This window comes from Peromyscus eremicus, chromosome 13, assembly GCF_949786415.1.
Source record: "Peromyscus eremicus chromosome 13, PerEre_H2_v1, whole genome shotgun sequence".
NCBI classification, from domain to species: domain Eukaryota; kingdom Metazoa; phylum Chordata; class Mammalia; order Rodentia; family Cricetidae; genus Peromyscus; species Peromyscus eremicus.
In genome coordinates, this window is record NC_081429.1 from 61,463,669 (window position 1) to 61,477,492 (window position 13,824).

General features: G+C 41.0%; 1 protein-coding gene across 1 annotated transcript in view; it reads right to left on the bottom strand.

The window, feature by feature from the left end:
* The window catches only part of Pms1 (PMS1 homolog 1, mismatch repair system component), an 81,713-nt gene that overhangs the window by 19,310 nt on the left and 48,579 nt on the right, over positions 1–13,824 (bottom strand). The window contains exons 6-9 of the mRNA XM_059278333.1: positions 11,952–12,068; positions 2,298–2,420; positions 1,339–1,482; positions 302–1,173 (exon numbers count right to left, since the gene is read on the bottom strand). Of these exons, the coding sequence (XP_059134316.1) occupies positions 302–1,173; positions 1,339–1,482; positions 2,298–2,420; positions 11,952–12,068 (1,256 nt within the window). The remainder of the gene's footprint in view (positions 1–301; positions 1,174–1,338; positions 1,483–2,297; positions 2,421–11,951; positions 12,069–13,824) is intronic.

Sequence of the window (13,824 nt, forward strand, 5' to 3'; positions counted from 1 at the left end):
TTAACATAAATAAAATAAAGAAAGGGGAGAGTCAAACTGAGACCAAAGAGGCTACAGCACACAATACATAAGGAAGTAGTAAACATGACAAATGTTTTCAAAACAAAAATTAAAAATAATATACCCCTATTCTCAAAAATAACAACAAAAAAATGATACCAAGAAAGATACTTTGGTCAAGCCAAGAAGCATTTTCTATTTTTGTTATTCATAAGTGTGAAGTTTAGAAAGCTTTTAACCTGTGAGTGATATAGAATGGAAACAGCTGAGCGTCGGGGCACAGGACGCTCTGGAAACTTACTTGAGTTTTTCCTCTTCACTCAGTGTCTCCCACAGTGCCTCAGCTTGAGCTGTTGCAGCCTCCAAACCTGTCTTGGGATTTTCTGCGAGGAACTGAGTGCGATGGTCCTGAATAAACAGGGCACTCGCTGACATGGGCTTCCGGACTGCTCGGTTGCTAATTAAGTCATAGGCTGTAAGCTGTCCAGATTTGTTATCTATCACATTGGATGTTTTGCTACAAGGACCATCACTGAGATCCTTTGGGCTAAGGGCTGGGTGACTATCATTGCTAACTTTACATGCTAAACTTTCCTGTGGCACTAAAATTTTCACAGGTTCTATATTCTCTCCAATCGCATTAAACACATTTCCCTTGCTCCAGTCATCTGAACAGATCTCCAGAGATTTCTCAGGAAATGCTTCTCCCCCATCTCCCCCACGTTCTTCTGTCCTGTTCCTGCCATTTTCTCCTTGGATATGCTCATTGGAACCTGCAAGGTTAGTCTTACTATATTTACTCTGGACATCCTCTGATGATAAATTATTCATGGGGATATTTTGAAATGTACTTCTAGTGTCCTTATTAATGCCAGAGTGCTCACTACTAAAATGACCACCACTGTGGTCATTTACATTTATCTGTTGATTTGAATAATGATTACTGTCTTTTCTAGATTCATCATTTTGGAAGTGAACAGCTGAAGTGTCAGCATTTGGATAATTATTTCCTGATGGTTCCATTTTATTTAAGAGCACATCTGTTTCTGCTGTTTCACAAGCGGCCATGTTGGCTGAGGAAACATCTACTTTGTTATTTTCACAAGACTCTGTACTTGGTAGTGGTCCATAGCAGGTCATCATCAGATTTTCAAGAGCAATTAAAACGGATTCCTAAGAATACAAATGAACATATATTAGGGGCACACTGGGAAAAAAGGACAATATCTAAAATAATAACAAAAATATAAAAAAGTCTTTTTAATAGGGGAGCAGTTAAGACTTGTATAAGTTTATAAATAGCATAAAGACATAAAAATTTTATTTGAAAAAAGTTACCTTATTCTGTAATAATACTTGACTTTTATCTGGTGTTAGATTTACATCCAGCTCAGCTGAAGGAACATCAATTTTCAGAAAGAAAATGGGATACAACCGAGTAGATTCCTTTAGGCACTTCAGATTATAATAACGTCGAATTAGCTAGAAATACATGCAATGAATAAAAGACAAAAGTGCCTTGTTATTACCAACTGTAAATGCTACCGAAAGTGTGAATTGACAAGTTAAGTAGATGTGACGAGGACAGTCCCACAGAGGCCCTGACCCTGCATGGAGCGCAGGCTCTCCTAAGATGTACACACTCAACGCACTTGGCGTCACAGTTAACCACAGCGCCATGGAGATCTGAAGGCCTAAGGTACAATGACCCCCTGCTACTTTCTGGTTACTTCCCTTCAGGATGTCATTTAATAGGTGTGGTGATACATGTACCATTCCAGTACTCAAAGCCAACCTGGACTAGTAGCAAGATCCTGTTTCAAAGGCATGAGCAAAAGAGTGAGTAAATAAATACTTTAAAAACCATCTAACATTTTCTTCTTCACTCATATTGGGGCTGATAATGTATCTTTGAGTTGTGAAAAGTAAATGAAACATAAGTAAAATACCTGCTTGATGAAAGGGATTTCATTTATTTTCATTTCCTTATTTTAAATCAAGTTCTTAGAAGTGGTCCCTAACAATCTGACAAATGACAGAGTTAAGGTTTTTAATTTTGGGGGCTGGGAAGATAGTTCAGCGATTAAGAGCACTGGCTGCTCTTCCAGAGGACCCAGATTCAGTCTCAGCACCCACATGGTGACTCAGAACCATCTGCAACTCCAGTCCCATGGAATCTGATGCCCTCTTCTGGCCTCCATAGGCACCAGGCACATAAAATAAAACTTAGAAAAAGAAAAAATTATTTAAAAGATATTAAATTCCTGATCTATATTTTTCTTCCTAAAAGTGATTACCTTTAATACATCTTTCTGATGTACTGGTCGACTATTAATAAAGATGAAACTTCTCTCTGGGGTTGAAAGACTTGTGGAACTGTGGTCTGCATCAAGCTTTGGAAAGAATCCACTTAGGTAAATCTATAATTGTGATACAGAAGTACAGAAGATGTAATGTCAACAATAACGTTCCAGAGGTCTGATTATATACAACATATTAGAAGGCATACAAAATAACACATGAGATTTGTAACTTCAGATCACATATATGCTGATAAGCATGACTTGAGAATTAATGCTGAGTAAATACTGAAGAGTACTAAATCAGGTTCTCTGCTCTAACTCATTTTGTAATTCATTTGTGAAAAAATCTTTATGAATGGCCCTAGTTTCAAATGTTTAACTATCATACTACAAGCACCCTTACCTCATTTTAAAATTTCCTTCTTCATACACTCATACAGTCACACACACACACACACACACACACACACACACACACACACACACACACCGCCCCTGCTTACTGGCTGTTTGTCTTTTTCCCTTCAACTATTATTTCCCACAAAAAACAGCTGTTTCTACCTTTGTTCTGAACATATATAAAGCTAATTGCACTGGGTTTTCATTGCTGTGTTTAAGGAAAAAAAAAAAAAAAACTTTTACATTGAATTAAATCCTTTATGGCTAAATACTGGCCATACACTATATGTTATCTTCACGAATGCTTACATAACTTCACCATGAAAATTTTCATGGTTATTTGCAAACACAGACTTTCCCTAGTCTAGAAACATATCAAGAAAAGGAAAAATCTGAAGTGTTGTGGAATATTGTTGAAGATGTGTTACATTCGTTTTTTGCTGTGGAACATTTGTTTAATGATGCAAAGATGTGCTGCAATCTTTTATGTTGCATTTGTTTAACTCTGTGAAGCTGTGATACTTTGCCTGCCTAAAACACCTGATGGTCTAATAAAGAGCTGAATGGCCAATAGCAAGGCAGGAGAAAGGATAGGTGGGGCTGGCAGACAGAGCGAATAAATAGGAGGAGAAATCTAGGCTCAAGGGAAGAAGGGAGGAGGAGGCCAGGGGCCAGCCACCCAGCCACCCAGTCACTCAGCCACACAGCCAGCCATAGAGTAAGGAGAGAAAGATACACAGAATAAAGAAAGGTAAAATGCCCAGAAGCAAAATGTAGTTAAAGAGAAACGGGATAATTTAAGTTAGAAAAGCTGGCTAGAAACAAACCAAGCTAAGCCCGAGCATTCATAAGTAAGAATAAGCCTCCATGTATTTATTTGGGAACTGGGTGGTAGGCCCCCAAAGATTAAAAAAAAAATCAACTACACTGAAGGGTACTAGAAAAAGTGACCAGAAAGAAAGAGTGATTTAAGGAACAAAGGCAGAGTATGCGCCTGCTTCTCCCTCCAGATAATCAACATAGCATAGAAAAAAAACTGTTAGATTTCATTGACTGTCCCTTCCTCCCCCTTTACATTCATGGGGTGTGTGTGTGTGTGTGTGTGTGTGTGTGTGTGTGTGTGTGTGTGTATACACGTGTACAAGCTTGTGTAGGCATATGTATATTCTGGCATGTAACTCATCTGAAACAAATCAGATGTGTTATGAACCCAATGAGCAGCTCTAATGGTAAACATCCAGCTTAGGTTAAGGAGAGCAAATATGTGAGTAAGGTGCTATTTATAGTCAAGCAGTAACCATGACGCCCCTTAACAACACAGCCTGTAGGCCGTCACCTATGTCTACGGCTATCCCTGCACTTGCAAGTAAGTGCTTAAGGAGTTGCTGTCCCAATTTTAGAACACTAAGTGCTTTACTGTCCCAGTGCCAATGTGCACCAATTTGAAAAAATAAATTAATAAATCTGGATAATCCATTACAAGATGATACCACTTAATTAACTGTAAAACTTCACAGCATTTGTAAATGGTTGTATAATTTACCAGGTAACACGAGCCTCTTCTTAAAGCTGGGCACTGGGAGAGTCTGGTTAGCCTCTGAAGGACTTACTGAGTATGTGGATTAAAGAAAAGACACAGATGAGGAGAGCAGAGAAAAGAGAAGAAGTTCCCCCGTGCCCTACACAGGAGACGAATGGAGAAAACGAGGTACAGCACAAAGCCAGTGGGCTCCTTCCTCACTCCTCCGGTTGCCATGGTGTAACCACTGTTACTTCTAGACACTGGGCTTTAAAAATGAAGATAATCTGGAAAACTAACGAAGCATGCGAAAGTTACATGGAGAGTCAAGTGGCCACAGTGTGTGCAATGCTATACAGACTAAACATCGGACTAGTCCATAGAAAAAGAACAAAAAAACCCAGGTCAGTTCAATAAAGAAATAAAGCCTGACAGACTATAGAGACTCTGTGCTTCCACTTAAAAAGGAAAACAAAAACCCCCTCAAAACACAGTAAATTCCATCCTCTCAGTTGCTCCTCATGTGGACCTCTCTTCTCCTCCAGCCTCCTTTACAAACCAGCATCTCTTTCCAGGCACTGTGTAGCACACCGTTAATCCAGCACTCAGGGGCAGTTTTGAGGCCTGCCTGATCCACACAGCAACAAGGGAATTTCCAGGCCAGATGGGACTATGGAGGGAGACCCTTCCTCAAGTAACAACAAACACCCAAACACACCGGCTTTTCTCTCAGTAACTAATGCAAGCTCGTTTGTTCTTGACTGTGTAGGCCTGACATCAATGACAACTCCTTTAAGAAGATCTACCAAATGAACTGCCTTCCAGCGCCTTCTGGACTGTCTGCCTCCTTTGTGACACCTGTGTTTCAGTCTGAGCCCTGTCCCTTTATTTTTGTCCTTAAGGAGGAGTGTGGTCCTCTAAGTTCCATGTTTAGTCCCCCTTTGCTCAATAATTAATTTCTAAGGAATTTCGTTCTCATCTCTAGTTCAAAGTTACCCATCACTGATACTAAGACAGCAATGTTGTAGTTATTTCTTGCATAAGTAGCTGTCACAGAAATGAATTTGCCACATTAAAATGTTGTAAGGTATTTTATCTCACTTTTACCCCACTGTCCAACCAACAACTTTTGTATTCTTTTTTTTTTTTGGTTTTTCAAGACAGGGTTTCTCTGTGTAGCTTTGCGCCTTTTCCTGGAACTCACTTGGTAGCCCAGGCTGGCCTCGAACTCACAGAGATCCGCCTGGCTCTGCCTCCCGAGTGCTGGGATTAAAGGCGTGCGCCACCACCGCCCGGCTTTTTTTTTTATATATCTTTTTTTTTTTTCCAAAGATTTATTTATTATGTATACAGTGTTCTGCTTGCATGTATCCCTGCAGGCCAGAAGAGGGCACCAGATCTCACTACAGATGGTTGTGAGCCACCATGTGGTTGCTGGGAATTGAACTCAGGACCTCTGGAAGAGCAGCCAGTGCTCTTAACCGCTGAGCCATCTCTCCAGCCCAACTTTTGTATTCTTTACCATGCTAGAGAGTCCATAGTCTGTCAGACAACTCTATTCTTTACCTTGAGTATAATAATGTAAGCCTGACTGATCTGCTAACCTAACCCTTATTTTTCTCTTTTTTTTCCAGTAAAGCTCCATAACATCATACATATCTAAATAACATACATTTCTAATGAAGTCATTTAAATATGCTGTTCAAGATAGTGGAACAAGTTCATGTGGAAATTCCCTCTCCTAAATGGGTGATACAATGTTTAAAGTAATTTCAAAAGAACTAACAGCATCAATGACAGACAAAGGTCAGTTGTGTGCAGACTCCTAACGGGAAGTGGGAGTTGAAGGAGGAGGCCCTGTGTGGGTTAGGATCAGAAATGGGATGCCTCATTTGGAAATTAAAATCCAGCAGAGGACTGAAATCAGTCTTTCCACTTGGAACATGAAGTTCACACAACACCTCCCTGGAAGAAAACAAAATGACTTACATATTGTGACCACTGTCTGCAGCCACTTGCCAGTGTCACAGGAAAGAACAGAGTCAACTCCAAAACCAGGACAAGGCCAGTCCAAGCTGGAGCCTGAAGTCTTAGATAGAGGCATGAACTACTAATATAACACCCAGTTTCAAACTGGGACTAGGGAAGAGGCAGGTGCTGGACTGTAGGAAGGAATTGTAACGGCAGAAACAGTGTCATCCACGATCTTGCAAATATGTTTCAAGCCACATAAAATAGCAGAGAATAAAACTCTTTTCTCTCAGAAAACAGAAATGATAGAACACGGTGGAAATGACTCTGGAATTACGTATTATAACACGGAATTTAAACCAAAAAAAAAAAAAAAAAAAAGCATCAACTAAGTCAGAAAGTAAGCAAGCAAGCATAGATAGTTATGAATAAAGTTTAGAAAAAACTGAAAATAAATCCCAAGTTCTGAAAAAAAGTACACAGTTTGAGGAATAACAATCAGGTGGTAAGACATTCACTCAGCTTGGAGCAGGGCTAAAAATATCCAAGAGAAGAAAGATGTCAAGAAGGACAACCTAAGAAGCTCTGACAGTTTACACCAGAAAGCATCTCACAAAAGCTGTTCAAGCAGGGGCAAAGGTGGCGTCACGACCCATAATGAAGATCCTTCCCAGGACCAAACACACAGAGAAACCTTTGTCACAAAAGGAGGAGATACATAGACACTCTGTATCCAAGGTTCCCAATGGCCAACACACCTGTCACTCCAGTCCAATGAAGGGAAACATGGTGGGGCAAATTTTACAAAGATAAGTGATGGGGAGCAGAATCACGTGAGAGGTGATAGCCAGTAGCAGTTGGGGAAACAAAAATTAGGATTGTTTTTGACCAAGGATGAGAAAATATCCAAAGAGATTCTGATACTGAACAAGTCTTCGAGCACACAAGCCAGAGTGTGGTGTGGTGATGAAGGATGCTGGAACAGAAACACAACAGCATGACACAAAACAGTAACAGGAGAGAGATCTGACTTTTCAATTACTTACAGACATTCCACAGTTAGTAGACATTCTCCAGCACTTGAACTAGAACATTATAAACACATGTATTATACATTCTTCCATGCAAAACTAATCATGCGAAGATAAGCAAAATTCCCGTCATCTATCAGAAATTACTTTCTACAAATCTGTCTCTCAAACCAAATCAAAACAAACAGTCAAACAAAACAAAACAAAACAAAAGTAAGCACAGATCTGATAATGTCTCAAAACAGAGTGAAAAAAATTACCCACTACAGGACTGACTCATGTGACTGACTCCCAGTCACACATCCAATCACAGCTAATGGAGGTCTATGTAACTGTTTTCCACACTTGAGTGTGGCATCTAAGGACTTTGAAAATATAGATCTGCCTCAGTTGACCTGAAAACAGGCCTTTGACACCAGTTTCTAACAAGCTTCCATGTGATGCCAACACTACCAGTTTGTAGATCATATCAGATCTACATCTACATCTACATCATGTATCTAGAGCATGAACACACACAGACAACCAAGTCCCAGGAAATTAGAGGGAACTCAGGGCAATTTAGATTTACCCTGAGCATCCCAACTTAGCCAACATAAGCAGCATAACACTAGAGACATCTCTTGTCTAAAGAAACTAAATAGTAACAATACATCTAAATCAATCACGGTTTAATTTTGTGCTTGAAATTTAAAAAAAAGAAAGGGAGATGACAGGTGGAGCAGATGGAGATGGATGGGTGGATGATGGATGGATAGATGATAGATAGATAGACAGACATATAAGGATCACCCAAGGGGAACCTGACAGCCAACAGCAGCCACAAACACACATTTACAGCTGAATTTCTCTCACACATCAAAAAGACAAAGAGAATCAGAAGCTTGGGACAGAAAGAAGACAGGGGGAGAAAATCAGAGATTTGGAGTAACAAGACATTCTAAGCAAATAACACTTGTCTCCTATGAAATAAATATTGTTTAAGGAGACAGTATTTTAAAAAACAAAAACTTATCTTTAGGACAATTCAAGCTTTTGAATCCACAAAAAACAACAAGAAGCTGTAAAACAACATTTAAATAAAATACTCTCGGAAACTGAATTTACCTTTCTAAGTAAAATAATCAGAAGAGTTTGAAGACACAGTGAGATCTACTAGAACACACAGAAAGAGAAAAACACTGAGAAAAATAAGAGGAGGGTCTAAGAAATAATTAGCTGAGAGAAAGAGAGAGAGAGAGAGAGAGAGAGACAGACAGAGAGAGAGAGACAGAGAGAGAGACAGAGACAGACAGAGAGAGAGACAGAGACAGAGAGAGACACACACAGAGAAACTGATAATGGATAGAAGTATAAACTCCATAGCTAAGAAAGAAATGTGTTTTTAAATTGAAAGCATCCACATTAAGTCCTTGGCACAATAATGAAACATAAAAGATCTTTATAAAACTTACAAATGGGAGAAGTAGGATGATAGGAGAAAAGAGGTGGTAAGAAGAGGTAACCAACCTTCCTCTACCAGAGGCCACCCCAGTACCCAGATCCCCAGGTAATGCCTCCCCCCCACACCCCCCCCATGGACCGCCAACACTCCCCCAGTGCCTGCCCAGCCTACTCCAACAGTCCTTCCTCTCACCTTCATTATATCCTGGCCCACAACTCCCATGGAAGCCCCCTTCTCCACCAGAGGCCACACCTGCCAGATTCTCAGGTAAGCATCCTGCCTATCCCCAACAGTCCTTCTTCACCTTATCATCTTATCCTGGCCCACACCTATGGCTGAAGGCCCTTGTTCCACCAGAGGCCACATTAACACCCAGAACCCCAGGATCCCTGGATAGACTAGAGGCCATCCAGGCCATCAGAAGAAGTCAAGACCCCAACTTTGGTGGAGACTGTCTAATTACCCACAGGCCACTCTGGCCAGAAAAAGAAACAGAAACCAAGGAACAAAACACCCACCCAACAAAGACAAACTCAGAAATCAGCACCTAGATCTATAATCACCCCAAACCCAGATGCCTAGACTCCAGTGTAAGAACATAATAACAGTCAGGGCAACATGGCACCATCAGAGCTCAGCCATCCCACTACAGCAAGCCCTGATTATTCCAACATAGCTGAAGCACAAGAAAATGACCTTAAACCATCTTCCTAAAGATGATAAAGGTCCTTAAAGAGGAAGTGAATATATCCCTTAAAGAAATTGAGGAAAACAAAGAAAATTGGAGGAAATGAATAAATGCCTTAAAGAAAGCCAAGAAAAAACAGTTGACGAAGGCAAATAAAACTGTTCAAGATCTGAAATTGGAAATAGAAACAAGAAAACACAAACTGAAGGAATTCTGGAGATGGAAAATCTAGGTAAATGAACAGGAACTACAGATACAAGCATCACCCACAAAATACAGGAGATGACAGAGAATCTCAGGCATTGAAGATATCATAGCAGAATGGATGGATACGTCGGTCGGTCAAAGAAAATGTTAAATCCAAAAAGTTCCTGACACAAAATATCCAGGAAATCTGGGACACTATGAAAAGACCAAACCTAAGAATAATAATAGAAGAATCCCAGCTCAAAGGCCTAGATAATAATTTTAACAAAATCATAGAAGAACATTTTCCTAACTTAAAGGAGATGCCTATAGAGATACAAGAAACATACAGAACACCAGATAGAGTAGACCAGAAAAGAAAGTTCCATCACCACATAGTTATCAAAACACTAAACAACAGAACAAAGAAAGAATATTAAAAGCTGCAGAAAAAAAGGCCAAGTAACATGTAAAGGCAGATCTGTCAGAATTACACCTGACTCTTCAATGGAGACTGTAAAAGCCAGAAGGTCCTGGACAAATGTGCTGCAGACCCTAAGAGACCATGGATGCCAGCCCAGACTACATAAGCATAGAGGATCTTTCCATCTTCTGATAATGTATATAAAGAATTAAAGCAAGCAAGCAGGCTGAATGAGCCATGAGGAGCAGCACTCCTCTGTGGCCTCTGCATAAGCTCCTGCCTCTAGGTCTCTGCCCTACTCAAGTTCCTGTCCTGATTTCCTTTGGTGATGAACTGTGATGTGGAAGCATAAGCTGAATAAACTCTCCGCCCACCCCCCTCAAAAAAAGAAGGGGTAACCAACACTAAAAGGATATGAAAAAGCCTCATAGAAATCAATTGTTCTATAACCTTATTAAAAATATAATCTGAAAAACAACAACAACAAAAAAAAACAACCCTTTGGAAGGAAATACCCTCCATGGATATGGATGATGTTCTTCCTGGAAGCCATGGGTTATTACACTACAATCGCAGTGCCAAGAATGGGACACCTCCATACTAGTGAGTGGTCAGAGAGGCCCCAGGGGCACCTAAACAACACAGACTAAGGCCACTGTTCTTGGTCACACTATGGTCACAGGACATAGAAATCAAGCTGCAGCTGAGCTGCAAGCTTCTTCCCTTGTCCAGCTGTCATGGTGCCAAGCTCCTATGCGGGTTGGGAGGGGGGTATTATTAACAGTATTACTAAGCTGTGATGTGGCTAGATATCACAATAACCTCAGAGGCAAGATGCACCCTCTAGTGCTATGCTGGCACGACTGGAAATGAGGTAAGTAACCACTTCCTGATTGTCTTTGAGGCCTATTCCACAAGAGGACACTCATGCCTGGCTCTGTGAACCTGGTCAGGGCCCTTGACTGGGGCCTCAAGAGGGAGTACTTTTGTGCTAAAAGGCCACACTGTCAAACTGCCGTCTAAGACTGGTTATACTCCTGGAGTGTGCTACATCTAGACCTCACCAAAGAAGCTGCCTTTTACAGTGGGGTAGTTAATGCAGAAACCCATAAAGATGCCAAGAATAAGTGACGGCAGTGCCTGGCCCTAAATGAAACCTCTGTATTAACCCCTCCAAGGCTCAGGGACACTGAACAATACTGGGCTTTGTACTGATTTCTTATAGTAATTAGAGTCTAAGTTTACAATTAATTGGGCCTTAGTAATTAATATTTCGACCAAAGATGGAGACAAATAAGCACATAAACACACAATAAACATCCCCTAGGCTGGGAGCAGAGTCCAGCGGCAGAAAGCTTGCCTCCAGTGAGGCCCTGGGTTAGATCTTAAGCACTGAAAAAAGAAAACTACATCTGAATTATGTTAAAGCCAGGCCTGGCAGCCCAAGTCTGCAATCCCAGCTACCAAAGGATGAGGTAGGAGGCCTGGAATCAAGGCTACAGAGTGCAGACCTACCCTGGGCAACTCAGCAAGACAGGACTGAAAAATAAAAACGGGGAAAAAAGGATTGGAGTAAAGCTCAGTACAATAGTGACTGTATCATATGTACAAGGCTCTAGGTTCAATGCCCAGAACAATGTCTCACCCACCAAACACACACACACACACACACACACACACACACACACACACACACTCACACACACACACACACACACAGGGAGCATCACCCACCAGTTCATAGAGCTCTGAGTTTGTATTCAGGATGAGAAAGAAACACAGGAAAAGCAAGATACTCTTTTCTTCGTAATGTACAGAGGAGATTATAAATAAAAAATTAATTAAAAAAAATCAATATAAATGAAAGGAAACCAGGGCTGGAATGTTAGCTTTGCATTTTGCTGTTTGTCTTACAACCACCCTAGAAGGAAACTGTAACAACTGCATTGGTTGTGAGAATTCCGAAATGCCGTTTTCACTGTGTACCTGAGATTCTTCACAGTGGTGCTGAACAGACATCATGTTGCCCATCACAGCAGTTCCCAGAACCGACATGAGAGCCATCCTGTGATCTGGTACTCTACTTTTCTGCCAAATAACTGCCTAAGGACAAGAAAACATAGATGTGTTTCGGTATGATTAAGATTTACTAAACTCAAAAACTTAACAGTGTTTCCATATTTAGCATTTATCTTCACTCTTTTCAATCTCATTCAGAAGAAACTCATGAGTTATGGTCTGAAAGAGCAAACCCTGGATTTGCATTTTAAGCTGTATAAGCAGAAACGTATAACCTGTTCAACCCCCCAGTCTTGTCCTTACAATTTTATAAAATACTAACTCTTTCTCTAAACTTCAGAATACATACTTGAAAATATATTAACAATTAAAATATGACACTTAGTAAGAGTTGTCCCCGTCCCCTGAGAACTGACAGCTGGGCTACAGGATTACTGTAAATAGTCAAACAGTTGTAAAAATCTTAGAAACAAAATGTACTTCAAAATGACTTTTGCAGTTACTAAATGTATACAGAGAACTTAAAATTAACTGAACCTCACGTAAACAAGCACTGCATAGTGACTAGACTACTTTATACTGCAGGCAGATCAAGAGACAGTCAAGAGACTAGACCAAAGATGGCTGTGTCCAATTACAGTTGAAAATACTTGAGAAATTGTCAGTATAGAAAACATTCATCCATCCAACAAATATTCACCCTGTCCCTTATGTCCTGATGAAATATGTGAAGAATCTTAGAGTAACCACTATTAGCATCCCAAGGACAGGAAGAGGGGGAGGGAGCTGGGGTGGTCACAGGGGTGTGAGGAGCAGGGGTGGTCACAGGGGTGTGAGGAGCAGGGGTGGTCACAGGGGTGTGAGGAGCAGGGGTGGTCACAGGGGTGTGAGGAGCGGTGGCAGGAGAGCCCTAAGCACAGAAGAGGCTTTTCAAGCAAGCAGTTCTTTCTCTGTGGCAACAAGGATGTGACCACTGAATTCAATGGTCAGGAGAGTGGTCACAGTTCTAAAAGTGCAAGCGAGGCATACTGTAGTGATTTGGGTAGAGGCAGACATCTCCACAGGAAGTCTGACTGTGATAGCAACAGACAGGGCAACACTGGAGGCCGAAAGATGGCACACTTGGCCGGGAGGAGGCAGAAGACACACATCAGCAAGTCGGAGTGGAGGCCTGAGGTATGTAAATCCATTGTGTGTGTGTGTGTGTGTGTGTGTGTGTGTGTGTGTGTGTGTGTGTGTGTGTATGTGTGTGTGTGTAGCACGTTTTAGAAGATATTATGACCTGAAAGATACATAAGAGAATTGCTGTGTGGCACCAAGCTTAGGTCATCTTTCATTGTCTCTGTTGTTCAGAAAGCAGAACCAGTATCAGAAAAAAAAAAGGTTTTGATAAACCAGGCTGCTAAAACCATATAAATTTTGCTTCCCAATCCAATCTAGAACTCTTGACAACTCGATAAACTTGTATACTCTTTGGAATTTTATTGCTGTTTCTGAAAACTGTAAAAAATGGGATCTATTATATACAGGGCAGGGGAAAAAGAGAGGCATGAATAAGGACAATGAGAGGAAGAGAAAGAGAAAGAGAAAGGGAAACAGAGAAGAGGAGAGAACAAAAATGTGTACCACAGCAGTTCAGTCAGGAGTCCACGCAGCCGAGAGCATGTCCTCCCGGCATCCTGTCTGGTAAAAACAGGAGGGAAGGAATGCTCTCTCGGTATCTCAAAGAGCAACCACACAGTAAGACAAACGACTCAAGAGTGTAAGGGGACTGTGCCCACTCGCAGGGTTGTGCTTACACCATCAGACAGCTACAATTAAGCAATAACTGAATGCTTGC